Source organism: Felis catus, chromosome B2 (assembly GCF_018350175.1).
Source record: "Felis catus isolate Fca126 chromosome B2, F.catus_Fca126_mat1.0, whole genome shotgun sequence".
NCBI classification, from domain to species: domain Eukaryota; kingdom Metazoa; phylum Chordata; class Mammalia; order Carnivora; family Felidae; genus Felis; species Felis catus.
In genome coordinates, this window is record NC_058372.1 from 45224061 (window position 1) to 45247885 (window position 23825).

At 34.6% G+C, this 23825-nt stretch overlaps 1 protein-coding gene across 1 annotated transcript in view; it reads left to right on the top strand.

Annotated features, from left to right (window-relative positions):
* The window catches only part of CD2AP (CD2 associated protein), a 140592-nt gene extending 117425 nt beyond the window's left edge, over positions 1-23167 (top strand). Inside the window, exons 14-18 of the mRNA XM_011282366.3 lie at positions 8475-8587; positions 9298-9399; positions 11376-11557; positions 15945-16008; positions 20118-23167. Coding sequence (XP_011280668.1) covers positions 8475-8587; positions 9298-9399; positions 11376-11557; positions 15945-16008; positions 20118-20159 — 503 coding nt within the window. The 3' untranslated portion in view covers positions 20160-23167. The remainder of the gene's footprint in view (positions 1-8474; positions 8588-9297; positions 9400-11375; positions 11558-15944; positions 16009-20117) is intronic.
* Positions 23168-23825: the final 658 nt, after the last annotated feature.

Genomic DNA, 23825 nt, shown 5'->3' on the forward strand with positions numbered 1-23825 from the left:
ATTGTCATTTGCCAATGTAAAAGCTCTGACCTGTGCATGGCCTCCTTCAGTTTTTTAAATTTGAACGTTTTATAAAGATCCTTTCATTCTATATTTGGCTCCTGCCTGCTCTGACTGAAACCATATTCATTAATAATTTCTGGAAAGTGGTGAGATGTTGATTATACTTTAGAGATATTCACTCAAATATATTTAGTGTGTTTTATCTGGTAAAAATTGTCTACCATTGGTGAAATAATAACAAAAATAAAAATCCTCTTTATAACAGGTTTTTAAAAAATATGCTTTATTTTTTATTGAAGTCAGTAGTAAAAAAATAACTCTATCAGCTTTTACTGTTTTCTTTTTGATTTAAAATGTTACTGAAAATATGTTTTCAAAAATAATATTTCAGCAAAAAAGATTAAGTGTGCACACTTTTAAATTAAATTTTTATATAAAAGAATCCATTTGTATCGTCTTTTGAAATTCTACAGTTTTCTGCAATCTTTATCACAGAGGCCTTACATTTTGAGGAGTCTCTTCAGGAGCTGAAAGAGTAATATTTAGAGCCTGTATTTTCTGTATTTTTCTGTTGCTTTATAACATTCTTGACTATTTGCTTTATTTAGTTGTCTCAAGGTTATGGAAACTATTAAAAACTTAAGTAAATTAAGATAAATTTTCGTCTTTTAAAAAACTTTTCTATATATAATCACCAGCAAGCTTTGTTTCCTTTGCTACATTTTTAGTAGAAATAACACATGTAGTAATGTCAAACTGTTGGTGGTTATATAGTTTAATTTTTTTTTTATTGCTTTTGGTCCAAATCTTTTCTTTTATCCATAGCCATTATTTACTCTTCATTAAAAAACAAAGAGGCTTTGTGAAAGAGGGTTTGCAAATTCCTAATTTTTTTTTCTTCAAATGAATAAGGAAGTAAGTTAGAGGAGCCAAGATGTATGTAAGGACAGAAGACTAAAATCTGACTTCTAAACTGTTGTACTTCATTCCTCCCACGGTCAGGCTGCCTTTGGTACTACACCTAACACCCAGTTAAGTTCAGAAAATACACAGACACACCACAGAGATATTGATGGTTCCATTCCAGACCATGCAATACAACGAATATTGCACTAAAGCAAATTGGATGAATTTTTTAGTTTCCCAGTGCTTTTGAAAGTTATGTTTACACTATACTGTAGTCTATTAAGTATGCAATGCAGTATGACTAATAAAATGTGTATACTTTAACTAAAAAATACTTTAGCTAAAAAATGGTAACCATCATCTGAGCTTTGAGTACGTTACAACCTTTTTTTTTTTTTTTAAATTTTTTTTTTCAACGTTTATTTATTTTTGGGACAGAGAGAGACAGAGCATGAACGGGGGAGGGGGAGAGAGAGGGAGACATAGAATCGGAAACAGCCTCCAGGCTCTGAGCGGTCAGCACAGAGCCCGACACGGGGCTCGAACTCACGGACCGCGAGATCGTGACCTGGCTGAAGTCGGACGCTTAACCGACTGCACCACCCAGGCACCCCACGTTACAACCTTTTTGCTGGTGGAGGGTCCTGCCTTGATGTTGATGTCCGCTGACTGATCAGGGTGGTGGCTGATGGGGGTTGAGGTGGCTGTGGCAATTTCTATAATAAGACAACAGTGAAGTTTGCTACAGTGATTGACTCTCCCTTTCATGAACAGTTTGTTTGTAGCCTGTGATGCTGTTTGATGGCATTTTACCTACAGTAGAACTTTTTTCCAAATTGGAGTCTCTCCTCTCAAACCCTGCCTCTGTTTTATCAACTAAGTTTATCTGCTATTCTGTATGTTTTCTTGTCATTTCAATAATTTTCATAGCATCTTCACCAGGAATAGTTTCCACCTCAGAAAACCATTTTCTTTGCTCATGAATGAAGTTTTATCATGGATTTGCAGCAATTCAGTTCCATCTTCAGACTCCACTTGATTCTAGTTCTTTTGCTGTTTCCACCACATCTGCAGTTACTTCCTCCTCTGAAATCTTAAACCCCTCAAAGTACTAATCCATGAGAGTTGGAATCAACATCTTCCAAACTCCTGTTAATGCTGGTATTTTTACCTCTCCCATGAATCCTGAATGTTATTATTGGCATCTAGAATCATAAATCCTTTCCAGAAGGTTTTTAATTTATTTTGTCCAAAGCCATCAGAAGAATCACCATCCATAGCAGCTATAGTCTTATGAAGCCTTTTCCTTAGATAATAAGACTTGAAAGTTGGAAGAAATTCAGAATTAGTCCTTGATCCTTGGGATACAGAATGGATGTTATATTGGCAGGCATGAAATCAGCATTAATCTTGTTGTACATCTCCATCAGAGCTCTTGGGGAAGTAACAAGGTACATTGTCAATGAGCAGTAACACTTTGAAAAGAATCTTTTTTTCTGAGCAGGTCTCAACAGTGGGATTAAAATATTCAGTAAACCATGTTGTAAATAAATGTGTTGCTGTCCTTTTTTTGTTTCATTTATAGAGCACAGATTTAGCATAATTTTTTTTTCAGTTTATTTATGTTGAGAGAGAGAGAGCCCACACATGCAGGGGAAGGGCAGAGAGAGAGAGAGGGAGGGAGGGAGGGAGGGAGTCAGTCAGTCCCTAGCAGGCTGTGTTCTGTCAGTGCAGAGCCCATCATTGGGCTCCATCCCACGAACTGCAAAGTCCTGACCTGAGCTGAACTCAAAGAGTCGGGCCCTTATCTGACTGAGCCAACTAGCCAACCCAGATTTAGCATAATTCTTAAGGGCCTGAGGAATTTCAAAATGGTGAATGAGCCCTGACTTCACCTTCAAGTCACCAGCTGCATTAGCCCCAACAAGTGTGTCAGCCTGTCCTTTAAAGCTTTGAGCCCAGACGTTGATTTCTCCTCTCTAGCTATGAAAGTTCCAAATGGCATCTTCTCCCAATACAAGGCCGTTCCATGTACATTGAAAATCTGTTTAGTGAACCACCTTCATTAATTAGCTACATCTTCTGTATAATTTGCTGCAGCTTCTACCTCAGCACTTGCTGCTTTGCCTGCAGTCTTTTTTCATGGAGACGGCTTCTTTCCTTAAACCTCAGGAACCAACTTCTGCTAGCTTCAGGACTTTTTTCCTGCTGCTTTCTCACCCCTCTCAACCTTCCCAGAATTGAAGAATTAGGGCCTTGCTCTGGACTAGGCTTTGGTTTAAGGGAATGTTGTGGCTGATTTGATATTCTATCCAGATCACTAAAACTTTCTCCCTATCAGCAATAAGTCTGTTTGCTTTTTTCTCATTTATGTATTCATTAGAGTAACACTTAATTTCCTTCATGAACTTTTCCTTTGCGTTTGCACTTTGGCTAGGTGGCATAATTGGCTTAGCTTTTGGCCTGTCTCGTCTTTCTGCATGCTTTCCTCACTTAGCTTAATCATTTCTAGCTTTTGACTGAAAGTGAGATATGTGTGACTCTTCATTTTACTCCAACACTTGGAGGCCTGTAGGGTTATTAATTGCCCCATTTCGGTGTCTCAGAATAGGGAAGCTAAAAGAGAGGGAGAGAGGTGGGAAACAGCTTTCCATGGAGCAGTCAGAACACACACACCACTTACGGATTCAGTTCAACATCTTATGTAGGCACAGTTCATTACAGTTAAAATAGTAACACCAAAGGTCACTGATCACAGATCACCATAACAAATACAATAGTAACGAGAAAGTTTGAAATAGTGCGAGAATTACTAAAATATGACATGGAAACTCAGGAAATACTGTTGGAAAAATGACACCGATACACTTGCTCAACACAGGGCCACTACCAACCTTCAATTTGTAGAAAAATGTAGTATCTGCACAGCAGTAAAATGAGATATGCCTGTAAATTTTGGAAATTTTGTTTATATTACATAGAAAATATTTACTGAGCAAGTATACCCAGGTATTATTTTAGTCACAAGTACTATTCTAAGACAAAAGGCCTGGCTGCTGATAACATACAGCTCATGTTTCAAACTTCAACTCAGGCTGTTCCTCATTGCCTTTTTTTATTGGAATGTTATGTTTTTAGTATTTGTAGCATAAAAGGGTTTGAAATCCTTTTTTTGAGGTATTGACACCTTAAAAAAATACTGTTCTGCATCAGATAACTTCAGATTTGGCAGTAGGTTTAGATATATTTTAATTTATATTTTTGGCTCAGTTTGAGGTTTCATATCTTTAAAATGGTATGTGAAACTTGACCTTTCACATGTTTCAGAAAGTTTAAAACATACATGAAGATCTTCTTAGAATCTCATTATTACATAAAATAATTTCAGGTGATGATATAGTAATAAGGAGACTGACTTTGCTATTAAAAATGGGGGTTTTAAATTATCAACTCATTGATCATGGTCTTGTTTCTTAATCTGTTTTCTAGCTTAAATAACAATTGGTCCAACGTATCTACTAGAATATGTGATGTGGAAGTTGTTATAAAGTGTTATTTCCATTCTTTTCCTTTCCTCTGTTAATCCTGTTTTCTGTTTCTGCTCTCATCTGTAGAGGATGTAAATCTGTAACACTCCTCTCAGATATGACTTTCCTGTATATGAAGCCATTTGTAAACTATTTTAAAAATAAATGCCCTTCAGTATATATTCTCACATATAAGGTAGTACTATAAATTGCATAGTTGTTAGAACCATGTTTTAATTTTTCCCCTCTTTTTCAAGCACTTCATCAAAAATTAGTTTAGAATAATCTCACTGCTACCACTGGTTAATTATAAAGTTCACATGGTCTAAATATTTCTAAAGTAGTAAGCTTTCTGGGACATAACATTGATTTAAAAATTAGTCTTAAAATATAAGATAGAAAATTTAGTGGTAACATACCTATTACAGTGAGAAAGCACAGCTAATGAAGTATGCTTATAGTGTAGTATTTTATCCTTTTGGACTTTCTGTGATAAATTCTTGGGTTAAAAGGAAGTTGTAGAGATGTATAACATTATTTGATTCCAAAGCATTACATTGTTAAATGGTGAAATATTCTTTCTCTTTAGTTTTGCTTGATAATTGATCTATTTTTGTTTGATTGCTTTCCCAGTATTTATTCATATATTTCTTCCAGAAAGAATTCAAGGTGGAATTTTTCTAAGATGCCTACTTGTTGGGTGGTGCACACTATAAAAAATGAGTCTATATACAAAAACAAAACACACCCAAAAATGTGGAACTTACCTGGAGAATAAGAGCAGAGATTAAAATTATTTTATTATAATAATTTTCTTGATGTTTATAGAGAGTATCATATAAAGCATAATTGAAGTTTCATTTATGTATTATGTGATTTTAAATGTTGCATAAGTTGTATTTTTATAGTGATATTTAAAAATACTGTTTGTCCTATTTTTATTTTATTATACCAGAGAATTAAAATTGCCTTTTTCATTGTAATTACTGTCATACGCTAAAGACTAAAACTTGACTGAAAGGTAGTTTAATTTTAGTTCTAACTATATTAATGAGTTGTTGATATGTTAGCTATCAATTTATTACTCTCACCTCTAATTTTTTACTAAAACTCCTTTTCGAAGCTGTGTTGGTATTCAGTGAGTAATTTTAAAAAGGCTTCTTCTACTTAATGGTGTATTGAAGTTAATACTAGTCATCGTTTTTTCTTTTGAAAAGACAATAAATCTAAAATCTACCACACATCTTATATAAGTTTAGATAAACTGCAGTAGGTATATGCTAAACATTTAAATGGTTCTATTCATTCTACGGCTGTTCTTTTTTCCTGCTTTGTAAAATAATTTTTTTGGTTTAGTCTTTTTTCTAGACATTCCTATCCTTGACTTTTCTTTCCAGATTTTGTTTCCTAGCCTGTTTGCCATGTTTCCCTTCTTACGTGTCAGGAAATTATCCTACCTTTCTCCATTTTGGTAAGATGACAATTTATAAAAGAAATCAAAACAATATATTCAATATAAATAGGTGGTGCACATTGATTTTTCTTTGTAATTGTACTAAAAGTGTACATGTTTGTCTGTCTATTCTAACCCTTTTGGTTTTCCATTTGAAAATAAAACTGATGTTGGAAAAATTTTCCTGATTAGTGTAAGATATTCTTTTGATAAAAGTTTTTTTTGTAATTGAAAACTGTAAAAGTCCATTTATTTTCTCCCAAAATTTGATATTTCACTTTGACTTTTTAAAATTCCATGTCTTCTTAGACAATATGTAGAAATGTAAATGGCTGGCAGAGTGGCAATGTAATTGCAAGAGTTAAGTGACTATCATGCCTTTCATGCCACGTGTACAGTATAAATCTACTCTTATCACTCTTAGGCAAAGTTAAATGTGTTCAAGTAGATCATGAGTCCAAAATGTGCACTATTTTACTAACCTGATGGCTTAAATGGAGGACCTGAGAGAGTTTTAGAATAGTAAAATTATTTGTCTTGGTGTTGTAGCCCCAAACCGGACATATGGAAGGCATTTTTACATGAGCATGGTCTATAATTTTATAGATCTACCTTTTATTTATCCTTTCAGTTTCATTTCTCTTCATTCCTATGTTTTTCTGTTTGTTTCTTTTTCTTTCTGCAAGTTGCTTAAATATGCATTTGAAAATAATCTTCACATGCCAAAATTATTGGATTGTACTTTTCTAGACTTTTGTGTCAGTTGTCAATACTCACATGTATCGGCAGTTTTTTTAATGTTTATTTTTGAAAGAGAGAAAGAGAGAGCATAGGAGTTGAAGAGGGGTTAGGGGGGGTGGGGGAGACAGAGGATCCAAAGCGGTCTCTGTGCTGATAGCAGCAAGCCCGATGCAGGGCTGGAACTCATGAACTGTGAGATCATGACCTGAGCTGAAGTCGGTTGGAATGCTCAACCAGGCACCCCTCAGCATTTTTTAACCCTTCAAACCATAGCAAGTTTTTAACATCTTTTAAATATTGGTTTTCTTTATGAAATTTACAAATAAAGTGAAATATTTAAAAATATATTTAAACTCAAGGTCTTTCACATTATATAATGCATTTGCCATTAAAGCCACTGTGTCTCTTACTATGGTTTATTATATTTTATAAGTACATATGAACAATTATCAAGACTCAAGACCAAAATTAAACTCCTTTGATTGCCTCTTGTGATGTATTAACCTCATGACTAGATAGAAGATAGAACACACAAAGTAATCCAGAATGTGAAAATGGAAAAGAATTAACAGATCAACAGATACTTAAATTTGTTATAAAATGCATATTGTCAAACAGTGATACCTTTGTTAACCCTTAAAATTTTTTTCTAAATTAATTACTTTGAATATGAAAATTGATGAATAAGCTTTGAGGGGAGTAATAGTAACTATTTGTAGATGTCTGTTAAGAAATAACAAATCACTGAGTTTGGATATTTAAATATTCGACAGAAAACATTATAAATATCCAGGCAATGGTAATATACAGAATTTTTTCTGTCTTCTAAACCAAAGATAGCTGTTGGCATATCAGTTATCTTGACTGTGATTGATAGCCTTAGTTTGGAATCTAGGATAAAGGAAGATTACATTGACAATGGAAATGTCTGGAGTTATCCTTAGGATACTTGGATCACTTACAGATTTCTAGGCTTCAAAATTAAAGATCACACCTCTTTGAGCAAGGTTTTCTGGATCATCTAGAAAAAGGGAAGATACTATATACCATTGTTTCAGAGATAGGAATTACATAGGCTTTAAACCCAAGTTACTGAATCAAAAGTTAACCAGCCTCTGATGGTGGGGAAACATGTGAACCATCCTTGTAGCATTTTTCATTTATACCCAATTTGCCTTAGATTTCTAACTTATCTTATAGTTCCTAAACATGGTAATGTCTAAGCAAAAGTGCAGTGAACTATGAACAGTTTGAATCCCAGCTACAACATACTGTGCACACACAGACACACACACACACACACACACACACACACACACATATAAAGACTCATTATACTTTCACTTTACATTGAGAAATGCAATTGGAAAGCATACAGTTGAGTCCTTAAAATTTGAATATTAGGATACTACTTGAAATTTAAAACAAATTTTGTGTGTTGAGTTTCTGATATATTGTAATCAATTATGAGTTGAAGAAGTAGATTATGCTTTTTTTTATTTTTTAAACAAGCAAGACTTAAGATTACAAGCTTTTTTTATGATACCACAATTTTGAGTTCAGATTTATATGTTTCAGTAAGAACTTTTGTTGAAGTCTAAGTCTCTATTAGAAACAGGAACTCTATGTTGTTAATAAAGTCTTCTAAAATGTATTCAGTAAAGAGGATGTTTGTTTCTAAGGGTGAGTGTTGTTTTCCAAATGCATATGAAAAGCACAGGTTAACTTGTGAGTCCTAGTGGTACTCTTTTTAATGTATAGTTTGTTAAAAATCTAGAAACATTCTTTTTTATCTTTTAAAATGTAGTTATCTCTTAGTAGATGTGTTTAATTTTATTCTCCAGATCTTCTAAATTTTGATGACATAGCTTCCTCAGAAAACTTGCTACATCTCACTGCAAATAGGCCGAAAATGCCTGGAAGAAGGTTACCTGGCCGCTTCAATGGTGGACATTCTGTGAGTTACACTTGCTGTTGTAAAACACAAAAGTTTCTAAGAATGATGGAGGATTTATGCCTCCACCAAAGTTTAAAAATCAGGAAGATAGCTGTGATACTTAAGTGGCAAATGGTTGGTTACATTTAGGGAGATACGAGGTTATATTCATTGCAGAGAGACTTGGAATGGAAGGTTACAGAATCAGGAATAAAGAATTGTCCTGAGACCATAACCACAAAAGCACAGTGTCAAAAGAGGTCAGAGTATCTGTGTAATCTACCCATCTAACAACAATAATTAGAATTGAGTGGTACCTATTCACTTTAGGAAGGAATGAGAACATTTTTTTCCTGTGCGATAGTCAGTGGTTTTTTGGTAGCATTAATGCTGGTATCATAATGTGTGGCTTCTTTTTATGCTTTCTGGACTTTGCCTGGGATACTGGTAGTGCCTTAATACACTAGCTCTTAAGCGTTACAGTGCTTTTAAATTACTTAAGTAGAGAAAATTTTTGTTGCTAAGAGGCAGGCTATTTTTACCTTGAAGACATGCAAGTTTGTTGTTCAGCTTGAAATTACGTACTATCCTGTTAACAATGATGGAGTATCTGGAATAGTAGCTGCTACTGCTAAAAACAGTGATAATAGTTACTTAGTTTATTATCCAAATGTTTATTGCCTTTTCCTTTTTTGGTATTTTCTGTTTCTTGATTTAAAAAAATCATTTAGCCAACTCAAAGCCCAGAAAAAATCTTGAAGTTACCAAAAGAAGAAGATAGTGCCAACTTAAAGCCATCTGAATTTAAAAAGGATTCATGCTACTCTCCAAAGGTGAGCTGAATTGTGGCCCAAGATTTATATAATTTGTAGGATTCTTTGTGAATAGCAAAATTGTGGAATTTAAAGTGTCTTTTCTTCTTTCTTCTTTCCTTTCTTTCCTTTCTTTCTTTATTTTTGGGAGAAAGCACAACAAGGGAGGGGCAGAGAGAGAGGAAGAGAGAGATAATCCCAAAGGGGGCTCGAACTCATGGAGCATGAGGTCGTGACCTGAGCTGAAACCAGGAGTCAGACGCTTAACCAACTGAACCACCCAGGCATCCCTTAAATAGTATTTAAGAAAAAAGTTGTTTCTACCAAGAAATAAAATAATTCCTGCTAAAAAATTGAGTTATGAAAGTCACACTATCCTCTGTAGCTCATTTTGTAGAGGACCTTATTGTAAATGAGTAATATAAATGTTAAATACTTCATACTATTTTTTAAGGCATAGCTCATCCATCTGTTTCATTTTCTTTTTTTTTTTTTTTTTAATGTTTATTTATTTTAGAAAGAGTGTAAGCAGGGGAGGTGCAGAGACAGAGAGAGAGGGAGACCCAGAATCCCAAGCAGGCTCCAGGCTCTGAGCTGTCAGCACAGAGCCTGATGCAGGGCTGGAACTCACAGACCGCGAAATCATGTCCTGAACCTAATTCGGATGCTTAACTGACTGAGCCACCCAGGCGTGCCCATCTGTTTCATTTTCCCATTAAACGTACACTCTGTGTTCCAGAGGCCATCGCTTGTTTATTCCTAACCTAGCTTGTTGTTTGGCACCATAACGAGCACTGAATATATCCTGGAATAATGGCAGAATACATGGATTCTTCCATTTATTACATGGTGTTAAGACTCTTCTAAACTCTTTTCATTTTTATGTAAGATAGTATTATCACATCCTGTACACATCTTAAATTTAAGTTCATGTTTCCTCCTTAAATTCATTCCCGGGCATTTGGCTACTGCTAAAATTTATCAGATACATTTAATCTGATTCTCTCAACTGTCATCATTAGACTGAAATTCTTTTTTTTTTTTTTTTTTAACGTTTTTTTTTTTTTATTTATTTTTGGGACAGAGAGAGACAGAGCATGAACAGGGGAGGGGCAGAGAGAGAGGGAGACACAGAATAGGAAACAGGCTCCAGGCTCCGAGCCATCAGCCCAGAGACCGACGCGGGGCTTGAACTCACGGACCGCGAGATCGTGACCTGGCTGAAGTCGGACGCTTAACCGACTACACCACCCAGGCGCCCCCATTAGACTGAAATTCTATTTCGTGTTACTTTAGTGAAATACTGCAAGAGCATCAGGCCGTGGATTGATGTTAATGCCTTGCTAAATTGTTCATAATTACTTTTAAGTGAAACTCTTAGGATATGTAACATTGAGGATCAAAACAACACCCTAATGGGGCACAGGGCACCCAGACGGCTCAGGCCGTTAAGCATCCAACTCTTGATTTTGACTCAGTTCATGATCTCATGGTTCATGGGATTGAGCCCTGTGTCGGGTTCTGCACTGACACGACTGCATGGAGCCCGCTTAGGATTCTCTCTCTCACCCTCCCTCTTTCTACCCAACCCTGTTCGTGTGTGTATGCGCATTCTCTTGCTCTCTCAAAGTAAATAAACATTAAAAAAAAACCCACAGCACCTTAAAAATGCTGATATATTCTTGTCTCTAGATGCGCCACTGGGAAAACCATTCGTAAGATAAATCTAATAGATTTTTCTTTTCTTTTCCACTTGTTTGTTCTTTTTATTGATAAAGCCCTTGACATTTCTCACATAAACCGCTAGTGATTGCAAGTTTATTCTTTGGTTGTTTGGTGGTTTTACCAGTTGTGAATATTATCAAACTGATTTTTGAATTTTCAAGTTTATCATTTATCTTGAAGTATTATTTTAATTATCTCCTTGCTATAAAAGTTTTTATGAAAGTTTTATAAATATAAATACAGTAAATTAACATTTGCTATTATGTTTTCAGCCATCTGTGTACCCTTCAACACCTTCAAGTGCTTCTAAACCAAATACAGCTGCTTTTTTAACTCCATTGGAAGTCAAAGCTAAAGTAGAATCAGATGATGGGAAAAAAAATCCCTTGGATGAACTTAGAGCTCAGATTATTGAATTGCTGTGCATTGTAGAAGCGCTGAAAAAGGATCATGGGTAAGTAGCCCTTGTTTTCTTTCAATAGTACTTACACATATGTAAAGAATTCTTTCATGTCAAACAGAGAGGTAATCTGCCAAATTTCTGGTATAAGCAAGTATATTTTCAGTGAAATTTTCATTAATAGTACTCTGCAAAAATCTTGAACTTGAAAATTTGTTCTTGTAGCTTGATTGTAGAAAAGGTATAATATGTAGGTATAATTTAAGGGTACAAATTTTCTGGTCAAACAAAGGAGTTAATTAGTCTCAAAAATATTAGGAAAAGTCCTATTTTATTTTATTTTATTTTTAAATATGAAATTTATTGTCAAATTGGTTTCCATACAACACCCAATGCTCATCCCAACACCAATTGTATTTTGGATCTAGAGTGTATCTATATGTAGATTTACTTTTCAGAGGAACTGGATCACTGTCTCTGCTAGGGTTGAGATTGGTATTTAAATAAAACCAGTGAGTTGTGTTTAGGTGATTTCTAAGGCTGTTCTCTTAACTCTGAAACTTTTGGTAATGGCATATGATGAGATCCTAAGTGAAAGTTAGGGACCATCTAGAGCCAAAATAAATGTAAAAGGTCACCTCTGATAGCCCCCCTCTTTTCTTTTAACTAAAGAGAGAAAGGTTCAGAGAGATAAAGCTCTTTACCTAAGATTACACAGTTCTTAATTTTTTTTTTTTTTTAACGTTTTATTTATTTTTGAGACAGGGAGAGACAGAGCATGAACAGGGGAGGGTCAGAGAAAGGGAGACACAGAATCTGAATCAGGCTCCGGGCTCTGAGCTGTCAGCACAGAGCCCGACACGGGGCTTGAACTCACGGACCGCGAGATCATGACCCGAGCCGAAGTCGGCCTCTTAACCGACTGAGCCACCCAGGCGCCCCAAGATTACACAGTTCTTAAAAGGCAGAGCTACAACTCAAATCCATTTTCTGTTGGTTTAGAGATATTTTCTATAACCATTATTATTTGAATTTTAAAACTTGCTAACATTTTAAACATAATTCTGCAAAGGACCAGTAGGTAAAACGAATCAGAGATAGCTGATCTAACTGAACTGAGGCTGAGGGCTCAGGTTCTCTTCCCCTATCTCAGCTTCCCCTGTAGCCTCTAAAAGTATTTGATGGAATCTGAAATCTGGAATAAAAGTCATTGCCAGAGGGGCGCCTGGGTGGCTCATTAAGTTGAGTGTCTGACTTCGGCTCAGGTCATGATCTGTTGGTTTGTGAGTTCAAGTCCCCCTGCATTGGGCTGTCTGCTCCCAGCACAGAGCCTACTTCAGATCCTCTGTCTGCCCCCCCTCCGCCCCTCTCCTGCTCACGTGTGTGTGTGTGTGTGTGTGTGTGTGTGTGTGTGTGTCTGTGTCTGTGTCTGTGTGTCTGTGTGTGTGTGTGTGCGCGCACGGTGGCACCCTTTCTTTCTCTCTCTCTCAAAAATAAAATAAACATTAAAAAAAAAGTCATTGCCAGAAACCATGTTACCTCTGAGCTGAATTTACCATTTCTCCCTCAATTCTCATTTGCATTGGGTTGTTTATTAAAAACAATATTGAGATTAACAGTATGACGTATTTATAGTTGCAGAGCACTTTTACAAATGTCTCTTTAGGTAGAAACAAAAAAATTTACCTTGAATGACTACTTAAATAAACGTACTTATGTGTATATATATTAGAGAGAGTGTGTTTATAATTTGACACATGATAGGCCTTTTCTTGAATCCTTCAGTTTATCTGAGTCCTGCAGATTTTTTTCAGATTCCACAATATAAATCATAAGTTCATTCATCTAGTAAGTATTTATTGAATACCACCCATGTATGAGTTAGAGAACTCTCCTAATTTGTTGATTTTGGCATTTACATTTTTTGATACCAAGTATGCTATTTTTAATGAACTAATAATTATGTTTACAAATTGCCTGTAGGGTTTTCTTAATGTTCGTTTATTTTTGAGAGAGAGAGAGAGAGAGAGGGAGGGAGGGAGGGAGACACAGAATCCAAAACATGTTGGAAGCTCTGAGCTGTTAGCACAGAGAGACTGGGAGACCATGACCTGAGCCCAAGTCGGATGCTTAACTGACTGAGCCACCCAGGTGCCCTGCCTGTAGGTGTTCTTAAATTAGCTATTGGATGAACAAAATCTGTATGATTTATATATATTTTAAAACATATATATCAGATATTTTAGAAGTCTTTCCAAAGGGCAAATGTTTTCAAAGTCTTGTTTCCTCTGGGAAAATGAAATGGATAGCAGATTTTTTAATCTGAAAAATACAGGCATCACAGGATAATGGATAAATACATACTGGTATGTTGATACAACAAAATACTATACAGTGTACAGCAATAAAAAATAAATGGATTACGACTACATATGTCAACATGTAATTAATCTGAAAAAGGTTGAGGGTGGAGAAGGCAAGTCAGAGAGCGACATGCTACAGTATTTATGTAAAGTTTGAAATCAAACAGTAAGTGTGTTGTTTCAAGATATATTCATATATGTGGTAAAATTCGAAAAGAAATAATAAATACTCTAAAACTTTTCCTATGAAGGAGGGGGGAAATAGATTTGAGGGACACTGAGTATCAGAGGTACTGGTAATAATAACTTATTTCTTAAGCTGACTTGGAGTTCAGGGTTTTTGTTTTATTTATTTATTTATTTATTTTTTTTAATTTTTTTTTTCAACGTTTATTTATTTTTGGGACAGAGAGAGACAGAGCATGAACGGGGGAGGGGCAGAGAGAGAGGGAGACACAGAATCAGAAACAGGCTCCAGGCTCTGAGCCATCAGCCCAGAGCCGATGCGGGGCTCGAACTCATGGACCACGAGATCGTGACCTGGCTGAAGTCGGACGCTTAACCGACTGCGCCACCCAGGCGCCCCGGGTTTTTGTTTTATGATTATATCTTTATAGCTTACAAATACATCCAGAGTCTTTATGCATTCAGTATTAAAATTTAAAATGTTTGGAACAAATCATTTAAAAAATTTAAATGATATTGACATGGAAAGATTGACAAATATATTAGTAATTTCTTTAGTTGAAAAGTTACAGAACAAGATACATAGTTTGAACTGCTCCTGTAAAAAGGAAACAATGTTACATAAAAATTTTATATTATAAATGTGTTTTTAAAAAGAACAATAAAAATGTGAGAGTGGTACTAAATTATCAGATCAAAGAGCAAATAGAATGATGTAACGCTATTACAAATAAAGATAAACAGAGCAGGATAAATATTTTAGGAATAGATCTTCATTTAGATATAAATTAAATGTATAATAAACTCAGAATAATAGAATAATTAGAAAAAGGAAGCATTATTTAATTTAGTGATAACATTTTGAAATACAAAGTTCATTTTCTATCATATACCAAAATAAACTGTAGATAAATTTGAGTTAAATATTTAAAAAATTATAGTCAGCTGAAACAGTAGAAACTCTCAATATAGTTTTATAATCATTAAAACCACAGAAGAAACTAGTTCAAAATATATAATTGAAAACTTCCTTTCTTATATATTCTTTCTTAGCATTTTCATGTGTTTCTCAAGCTCATATTTCTATAATACTCTTGAAGATCATTTTCAAGGGGCTGAAAATGTCTGTACTTGTCCATACTTTTTGATTTAGAAATTTGATATATCTGGTATATTAATGATGTTAAATAAAATTCCTATTCTTTCCATCTCCCCAAAACCCAAGTAACCAAACAAAAAAACTTGGATATTTGAGTGTCAAGCAATAGTTATCAGAAATATGATGATTTTAGCAGCACGGAAGTATTTTTAAATACTTTGTGAAAAGACACAGTATGGAGTATATACTTGCAGCTGTGGAGGGAAAATGACTATAGAAAAAGAAGGAAACACAGAAAAATGAAAACATGAGTTAAAGAGGAAGGATTGTTGGCTAATGTTTTTTTATTGGTTTGGTAATTTTAATGTAATGTTTCATTTGAAAAAATACAGAAAGAGAAATGTACAGGTAATCGTGTTAAATCATTTGCCTTGTACTGTGACATGTTTTGACATTACCAAATCACTTGGGTTTTGTCCAGCCTGGGAAATGCATGATAACTGAATATGGAAAACTGCTTCTAAAGGCCAGTTATTATTTCTTTATTTTATCATGAGCTGCTCTGTAGTCACTTAAAAAAATTGCTTTATTGCAGATAGGTTTGCCGTGGTATTGCTGAGCTTTTAAGTGTTGGGTTGAACCATTCCAACTAGAGAATTTGAAGTTTTTCCCAATCAGTACGGCTATTTTCTTTAAAAAAGTTCCCCCCATGTTTTGGTCTGTCAGGTAACAGATCCTGTTAGTCAAATATATTGTTTAAATGAAAGACTTAACAGTAATAAATTGTTTTTAGGAAAGAACTGGAAAAACTACGAAAGGATTTGGAAGAAGAGAAGGCAATGAGAAGTAATCTAGAGGTAATTCATTTCTCCTAACATTGAGATAGTAGTCAGCATAAATCACCATCCCAGCTAGGTGATTGATTTCACTACAAATTATGCTATCTTAAGTTGGACACTCCCTGCTGCTTGATAGCCATTTAATTAATCTCTTGTTGACTCCCTGTCACATTCCGTTCATTCATTCCGCAAATACTTTTGAGCACTAACTCTCTTAGGCAGTGCATGAGGCATAAGGTATATATATTCTTAAATAAAACAAACATGATTCTTGCCTTGTAAGTGTGTAGTTCTAGATCTTTTGAACTCAACATTGCTTTCTTGAGCTATTTCTCTCTTTCTTACACAGTTACCTTTTTTTCCCCCTTTCTTTTCTTTCTTTTTAAATGTTTCCATTTTTATTTTTTGCCTGGAGGCAAGGGTGGAGGGGGGTAGGGGTGATAATGGGATGGCTCTAGATTTGTTGACTTTGATTTCTTCTCTGAGAGTTCACTTCATAACCATAATGTTAACATCTGCACTCTGTGCTGATGACCGACAATTTCATTTATTTTATCTTAACTTTTTTTCCATCCTCACTGACTTTGGTCTTCATTTGTATACTTCTTTTCTGCATATTTCAAAGAAAGCCTATTCTGCCTTTTTTCAAAGGCTCTTCCCATTCTGTATTTAAGTATTTCATACGCTTCCCTGTTTTTACCTATTTCTCTTGTTAACATTGTGAAACAGAACGTGGGACTTGCTAAGAAAAACTTGAGCTCCTCTTCTGACTTACAGTTGTGACTTTCAGGTCTAAACTGTGTGTCAGGTTGGCACCTTCTGTACATTATTAATGGACACACATATCAACTTGTAAGGATTATTGTTCCTGTTTTAAGGATGAGGAAACTAGGGTTTGGAGTGATTTAAGTCAGCAGTGGAGCTGAAATCTTTAAAAGAAACAGCTAGACTTCAGAAACTTTGCTTTTAGGGATTAAGTTATACTGTTTGAACTTGAGTTATACTGTTTAACCTCCTTTTAGCTTTAGTTGTTAATACAGGTGAAGGTATTTGGCAGATTACCAAACTCCATTTTTACTCTTATATTGGACATACCCATTTTATTGGCACTTTCCCTTTTCCTATGAAAATATTCTATTTTTCCCCTTTTCCAAAAAAGCAAAAGCCCCCTTTCAGGTCCAGCTGCCCTCTTGATCTACTGTAGTTTTCACTTTTCGTTTGAAGTTCATTTATTGCAAAACAGAAACAACCAAGGTAAAATGTTCCTTCAGAACTGCCCCGGCCCTCCTTTCTGTGTCTGCTCTCTTTTCCTACCTGTGCCCACAGAGTATCTATCGTGATTAGCTCTGTGCCTCTCCCTTCTGAATCTAACTCATCTTTTCCCACCTTCTGTCCTGTTTACAGCTGCTCGTCTCCCTGGATGTTCCACTGTGAACTTAGAACTTTCATGTCCCCTTTGACACTCATCATCTTCTGATTTTCTGTTTCTGTTGATGGTTTCATTGACTTTCAAGTCTTGAGACATGGTACTTCCATTCTAAAGCCATTCCCATTCAGGCCTGCTAGCTTGACTCCCTCACCTTTATCTCTTTGTTTCTAGTGTTTGTCTTTTTCCCTTGCTCTTTATCTTCTCTTTAGCTGTTTAAGTTTCTCTCATTCTTATCTCAAATTAATCTTTCTTGCTCAGTACTTTGAAGAACTTTCTGTTACTTGGTGAATGAAATTCAGACTTCTCAACTTAGCATATGAGGTCTTTTATATCCTGGTCCTAGTTTATCTTTCTTTTCTTGTTCGCTGATTGATCTTCAGTTGCCCCTCACAGTTAATTTGTCTGAATTTTTGCTCTTATTGTATTTTCTTGGATTTCCCTTTTGTGTCATCTTCTCATGCATAAGTTCTACAGATTCTCAAAGCTCCCCAACAACAGTCACCTTCATTAGTTAGTACCAGTCATCCTCTGATTCAAAGTAATTTTGTCTTTTTCCACATTCATGTTCTTTAGTTTTGAAAAGGATAAATAAGTAATAATTTTGCATCTTATCACTGTGACATTAAGGACTTATTTTGCCCATCTTGTAGACTGTAAGACTGTTCCAGGGAAATCTCTGTTTCATCTTTGTCCATAGCTCTGAGCACAGTGCTTTATGCATATTAGATAGCTAATAAATTTTTTTCAAATTAAAGAATACATATTAAAAATGTCTTAAATTCCCAGTAATTGCCAGTGTGTAACATAGTAGAAATTCAAAAATAATAAAAAGTTTCTTGAGGCACCTGGGTGGCTCAGTTGGGTAAATGTCTGACTCTTGATTTCAGCTCAGGTCATGATCTCACGGTTGTGAGATCTGAGCCCTCACATCGAGCTCTGCACTGATCATGGAGCCTGCTTAGGGTTCTCTGTCTCCTTTTCTCTCTGCCCATCCACCCCCCCCCCCCCGCACTTTTTCTTTCTCCCAAAATAACACATTTAAAAAAAAGTTTCTTGATCTTTATTCCTCATCTTTCCTACATACACATATGTATTTCTTACATACACAAATATTTCCTGCATACATATATGAAAATAAGGTAACAAGGTAAGCAAGAGGAAACTAATACAGTGTTAAATTTGTATATATGATTTAATTTGTCATAAAAATCATGAAAAGAGTCCAATGAAATACTTCTTTTTTGAAGACTTTCATTTGATTCAATTTTTAAGCAAAATCAGCTGTTACCTAGCCTCACACTGATTTGTGTTATAATTTTTTTTTTCCTAATGGGGAAAGTTTGACTCTTGTATTTATAAAAGCACACTTAATAAGACATTGGAGGAGAAATTATATTTCCCAAAGATTAAAAGTAGTACTTTGAACTATGAAGTTAACATATGGTATTAAATTATCCTGAGGGATGATAAAAAAACTAAAGGTGAACAAGGAACATAAGTGCTAGAAGAGAAACTCTAGCAATAAAAATATCTGCTTGAGGGGCGTCTGGGTGGCTCAGTCAGTTAAGCATCCGACTTTGGCTCAGGTCTTGATCTCATGGTTCATGAGTTCGAGCCCTGCGTCAGGTTCTGTGCTGACAGTTCAGAGCCTGGAACGAACTAACAAACCATTCTTGAGTAGTTAGAATCCCTTAGGAGATTGTGAACATATGGAAATCATACATTTTGACCGTGACAAAATGCTTATCATTTAATAATAAATTATTTGTCAGAGGTTAGCCATAAAATGTGTTATTTGTATGCAATGTTGTGGACAGGGATAATGCTATCAAGAGAAGGTAAGGCCTAAATATTCTTGCATGCAGTGAAAGGTCAGAGATCATCAGCACCTTATGTAATTGGGAGGATTAGAAAATTGTAGGTGTCAGAGTCTGAGACCCTATCTATACAAGTTCCATACCACTTGCTAGTGTGGAGCTGTTGGCATGGTATTGAATCTTGTGCTCAACTCTGTTAGCTGTTATGTGTCAGAATTAAATAATTCTGTTCTCAGTTGTGAACATGTAATGAATTTTCCTAATTCTCTTAAGTTTCTTAAATTGTGAATTTCAGCTAAGTGAAGGATGCCTTCTGCCAATAGGTGAAAATATTTCCAACACATTGACTGAATCTTAGGTATATTCCTGTGTTTTAAATAATAATTTAATCTAGAACGTACTGTTTATAGATAAGGAAATTGAGACCAAGTGAGGTTAGTGATTTACCAATATCACATAGGTAGTAAGTGATAAACATAGAACTAAATTGGTCCTTTATTATTATTATTTTGGTAGTTCTATATGGCCCCCCTTTGTTTAATTACAGGTCCTTGTACATTTCTTAATTTGGTTTCAAGGATTCTCTTGTTCTTTGGAGGGTTAATTTTCTTACAGTTCTTTCAGAGACTCACATTACTTAACGTTGTTCTGGCTGAAACAATTGTAGTTACTTTTTGGTGTTTCCTGCCATTTAGGAACTTGCACTGTGATGTGACCTTCTATTAAACTTGTCCTGTACTGATCACACCATTAGAAATTGGATCTTAGAATGGAAGTCAAAATCTGGAGGCTTGAAAGTATGATTGGATCTTAATGACAGAATACAGTGAAGTTTACTAAAGATATGTTATCTGTTATCAACTTAACATTTTGTATTTTAGGTGGAAATAGAGAAGCTGAAAAAAGCAGTCCTGTCTTCTTGAAATGGCATGGGCCCATGTTCTTAATGTTCCAGGGATTCAGAAGCAACACTATGAACTTCACCTGACTTGTTACTTAAAAATAACAAATGCTGATATCCTGATAAGTATGAGTATTTGAACTATAATCTGTAGAAAAGTAGGGAGAGGGTGGATTTTTTTTATATATATTTTGTTTTGCCAATATGAAAAAAAAGAGGCCTTAATTCTCATGTGCTGGAATTGCAAACTTTTTTTTTTTTTTTTTTTTAGTTTGCTTGAAAATACTACTGAATCTGTATAAAAAGGAAAGTTCACAATCGTTTTTTTATTGAAACTTGTAGTATTATTTTTAAAGAGATCTATACTATAAATATGGGGATATCTTTACAAATAATCTGTAAAATATACTATTTGAGAGGGACAAATTAGCTTTATAGTAACTATAGCCACTACTTTTCCCATAATATGTAAGGGATATAAACTTTGTATATATATTTTTTTTACTTTTAGCTTCTTACCCAGGATACACTGTTGTGCCTGTTTGTTTGCAGTGCTGTTTATACTCTGGGTGATGAAATAGGAGTTTCCTAGCTATAAACCAGATTACTCACCCATGCATATAGTAATAACTAATGAAATAATCAAAATAATTTCAACTTTTAGAATATTTTATATTGCTTGCACTATAGGATTCATAAAAGGAATTTAGTTAAAATGTATTGGATTGTTAACTATATTTGGGAAAATATGAGCTATATTTTAAAAAATCATTAGGTCTAAGGAACTAAAAATGACAATTTAACCCTTAACTTGTGCCTAGAAACTACAGCACATATAATATGCAGACACCAGCCTTACTGCTGTACTTTCCTGCTTATTTTACAGGCTCAGATATTACTCGTTTCGTGATCTTGTGATTTACTTCTTCATGCTCCTCCCTCTGATTTTTAATAATGATAACACAAGGAGAACAAAACTAAGAACATTCAGAACTTCAGTGTGAGGTTTCATACTTTGACAAATTGTCATCATGTAAATGCTCAGGTTTTACAATGTGTAATTTACCTAAAAGACCAAACTAACTGGTGGAGATAGTTTAGGCTGCCTGTCATTTATAAAGGTACCAACTTTATAAAGAGTGTTAATATATTATTATTATATTAAGCTGTAACAGTACAGCTTATTTAAAACCAAATGTAGTTGACCATATTCAAAACGCATTTTGAATGCAAGATGGATGAATTGGTAGTTTCTTCAGAGTCACTTATGAACAGCTGAATGTTTTAAAATGTTATGTCTGTAGGTAATATGTCTTAAAATATGTGGGTTCATATTAAAAATAGAAAAATTGACTTTTCATTTGCAAAAAAAAATTGATTTTCAGCTTTATTACACAACAAACACTTTGAGATTTTGAATACCACCTATCGTGCTTCCATTTTGTGTTATTTTAAACCACCAAACCAAGATTTTGCCTTTAAGTTTTAATTTTATATACTGAAATCTTGTGTTAAATGAAATTTTGCCGTGTTGTCTCGTATGAAAGAAAACTGAAGTAGAAAATAATAGAAATTCCAGTAATTACTTAATGTTAAATTCACAACTTACATTAGTGCTTTTGGGGAAACCTGATTGTGCATTGATTGTGCATTGAGTATGTACATTTTAACTCTTGGAAGTCCTTGGGGTTTTCTGATGTGGTCACTACTGAACAAAATTGTTTACTCCGGTTCTAATGTTTTTAAATGACTTGTCAAATGAATGATTTCCTTCTTGCTAAAAAATTAGATTTTATTTTCTTTTAATGAAAGTCCTTAGGTAGAAATAAAAACATTGTATCCTAGAAATCATTCTCCAGCTTTCTGACTGGAAAATCTATTAAGTGACCCCTCCTCACCCTAATATGGGCTGAAGGAAGTTTCCAGTAGATTTCAGGTCATCCTTAAAGTTTTTCTTGGTCATTTTCTCACTAGTGCATAAAATGAAGATGGTCATGAATGCTGAAATACATTTAGAGTATTTGCTTTGTATACTCCTCAGTCAGAATAGAAAATTAAAATACTGTGTCTCTTTTAGAAAATTATTGTGTCTCTATTTTATTGCCATTGACCAAATAGTAAAGAAAAGAAAGCCAAACTCAAAGGGAAAAAATGATTACTTCAGTCTAGCAATTTACCAGTGTTTGCTCTTGTTATGGGGATTTTAGTATTTTTATTCATAAAGTTCATATCACAAAATGGTATGTAATGATAATAGCCTTTATTTGGCAATAAATCATTGTTTTTCCTGAGTGAGTATAAATGACAGACTAGAGATAAACAGCATGGAGTCTGTCATTGCCAAATTATTAGTGAATGTATTTTTCAGGTTTGCTATTTGAAGCGCATAATACTACTAATTTTCCTACTTGTATTTCAATATTAGGAGTATTGTGTGTGTGTGTGTGTGCTTGTGTGTGACCACTAGACTTTAGTGGTTTGGTCTTACTATAAAGCTGTTACCTCTTCACAAAATTTAAGTCTGAAGATAGGAAGAGAGAACGGGCCTCATCGAACAGAGGGTTCTCTTTTTTATGCTTCTTACTGTGATCACAGAAAAAAAAACCCAAGTGCTCTCTTGATTTGTTGGTAAATGTTTTATGCTTGCATTTAAACTTGAAATGTATGAACAGAATGAGACAATCAGTTAAAATCAGAAATGAGAAGCGTTAAAAATTTAATGGCCTTGTTTTGCTGTAGCAATAAAATGACCAAGTGCAATGACTTGATTTAATAAAATCATCTTTTAAAAGTTGCTGCTATGAATATTTTTAGCCATAAAATTTTACCCTTGTTTTAGCCTGACTTGCCTTCAGTAACTATAATGTGATGCAGTTGGTGTTGTGGTATTCTAACATTCCAAAAAAATAAAAATAATATATATGTGGGGAAACTCAAAATAGTATACTTCACTGACTTGTTTACAGGTGCTGTAAAAAAGCATGCTACTCCCTCAAAGAGAAAGACAATAAAGAATAGTATTGCCAGTTGTGTCGGTCTTTACTGGTTATTTTTCATTAACATCAGCATATGTTTATTGCACAATATGATGGAAATTCTATTAGGTTGAGTTTTCCAATAGAAGAAACCATGCAAATGGTAAAATGGAAGCATTAGAAGTTCTAGACCTATTTGACTTTTACTGAATCTTTGTGGTTCTGTTTTTCCCCTGAAACTGTGAGATAGTAATTTCTACCTCACAGGTTTATTGGGAGAATTTGAAATGATTTATCTAAAGTATGTTAGAGAATACTTGGCATTGAGTAGATTAAAAAAAAAAAAAAAAGTGGAAGCTTGTATTGTACTCTTCTCAACAGCATTTAACAGTGATATGTATGATGAAAATTAGACAGCTAAGATTAAAAGAAAGGAGGCATAGTACTTACCCATCCTGTGCTGTTTTTGAGTCCAGCATCCCTTTTTCTTGGGGAAAGATAACTCCTTACATTTGCATTATATTGAAATGAAACTGCTCCCATCCTACAGATTCTGCCTTCCTGACCACCAGGGAGGTGATTGACCCAAGGGAGAGTACTTTGCCCAAACTGAATTACTGACTCAGACAGATTTTCAAAATTGGGAATTTTTTGTTTGTTTGTTTGAAACAAGAAGCACTGCTCTCTTAGTTAAGTCTGTTATCTGGAAAAAG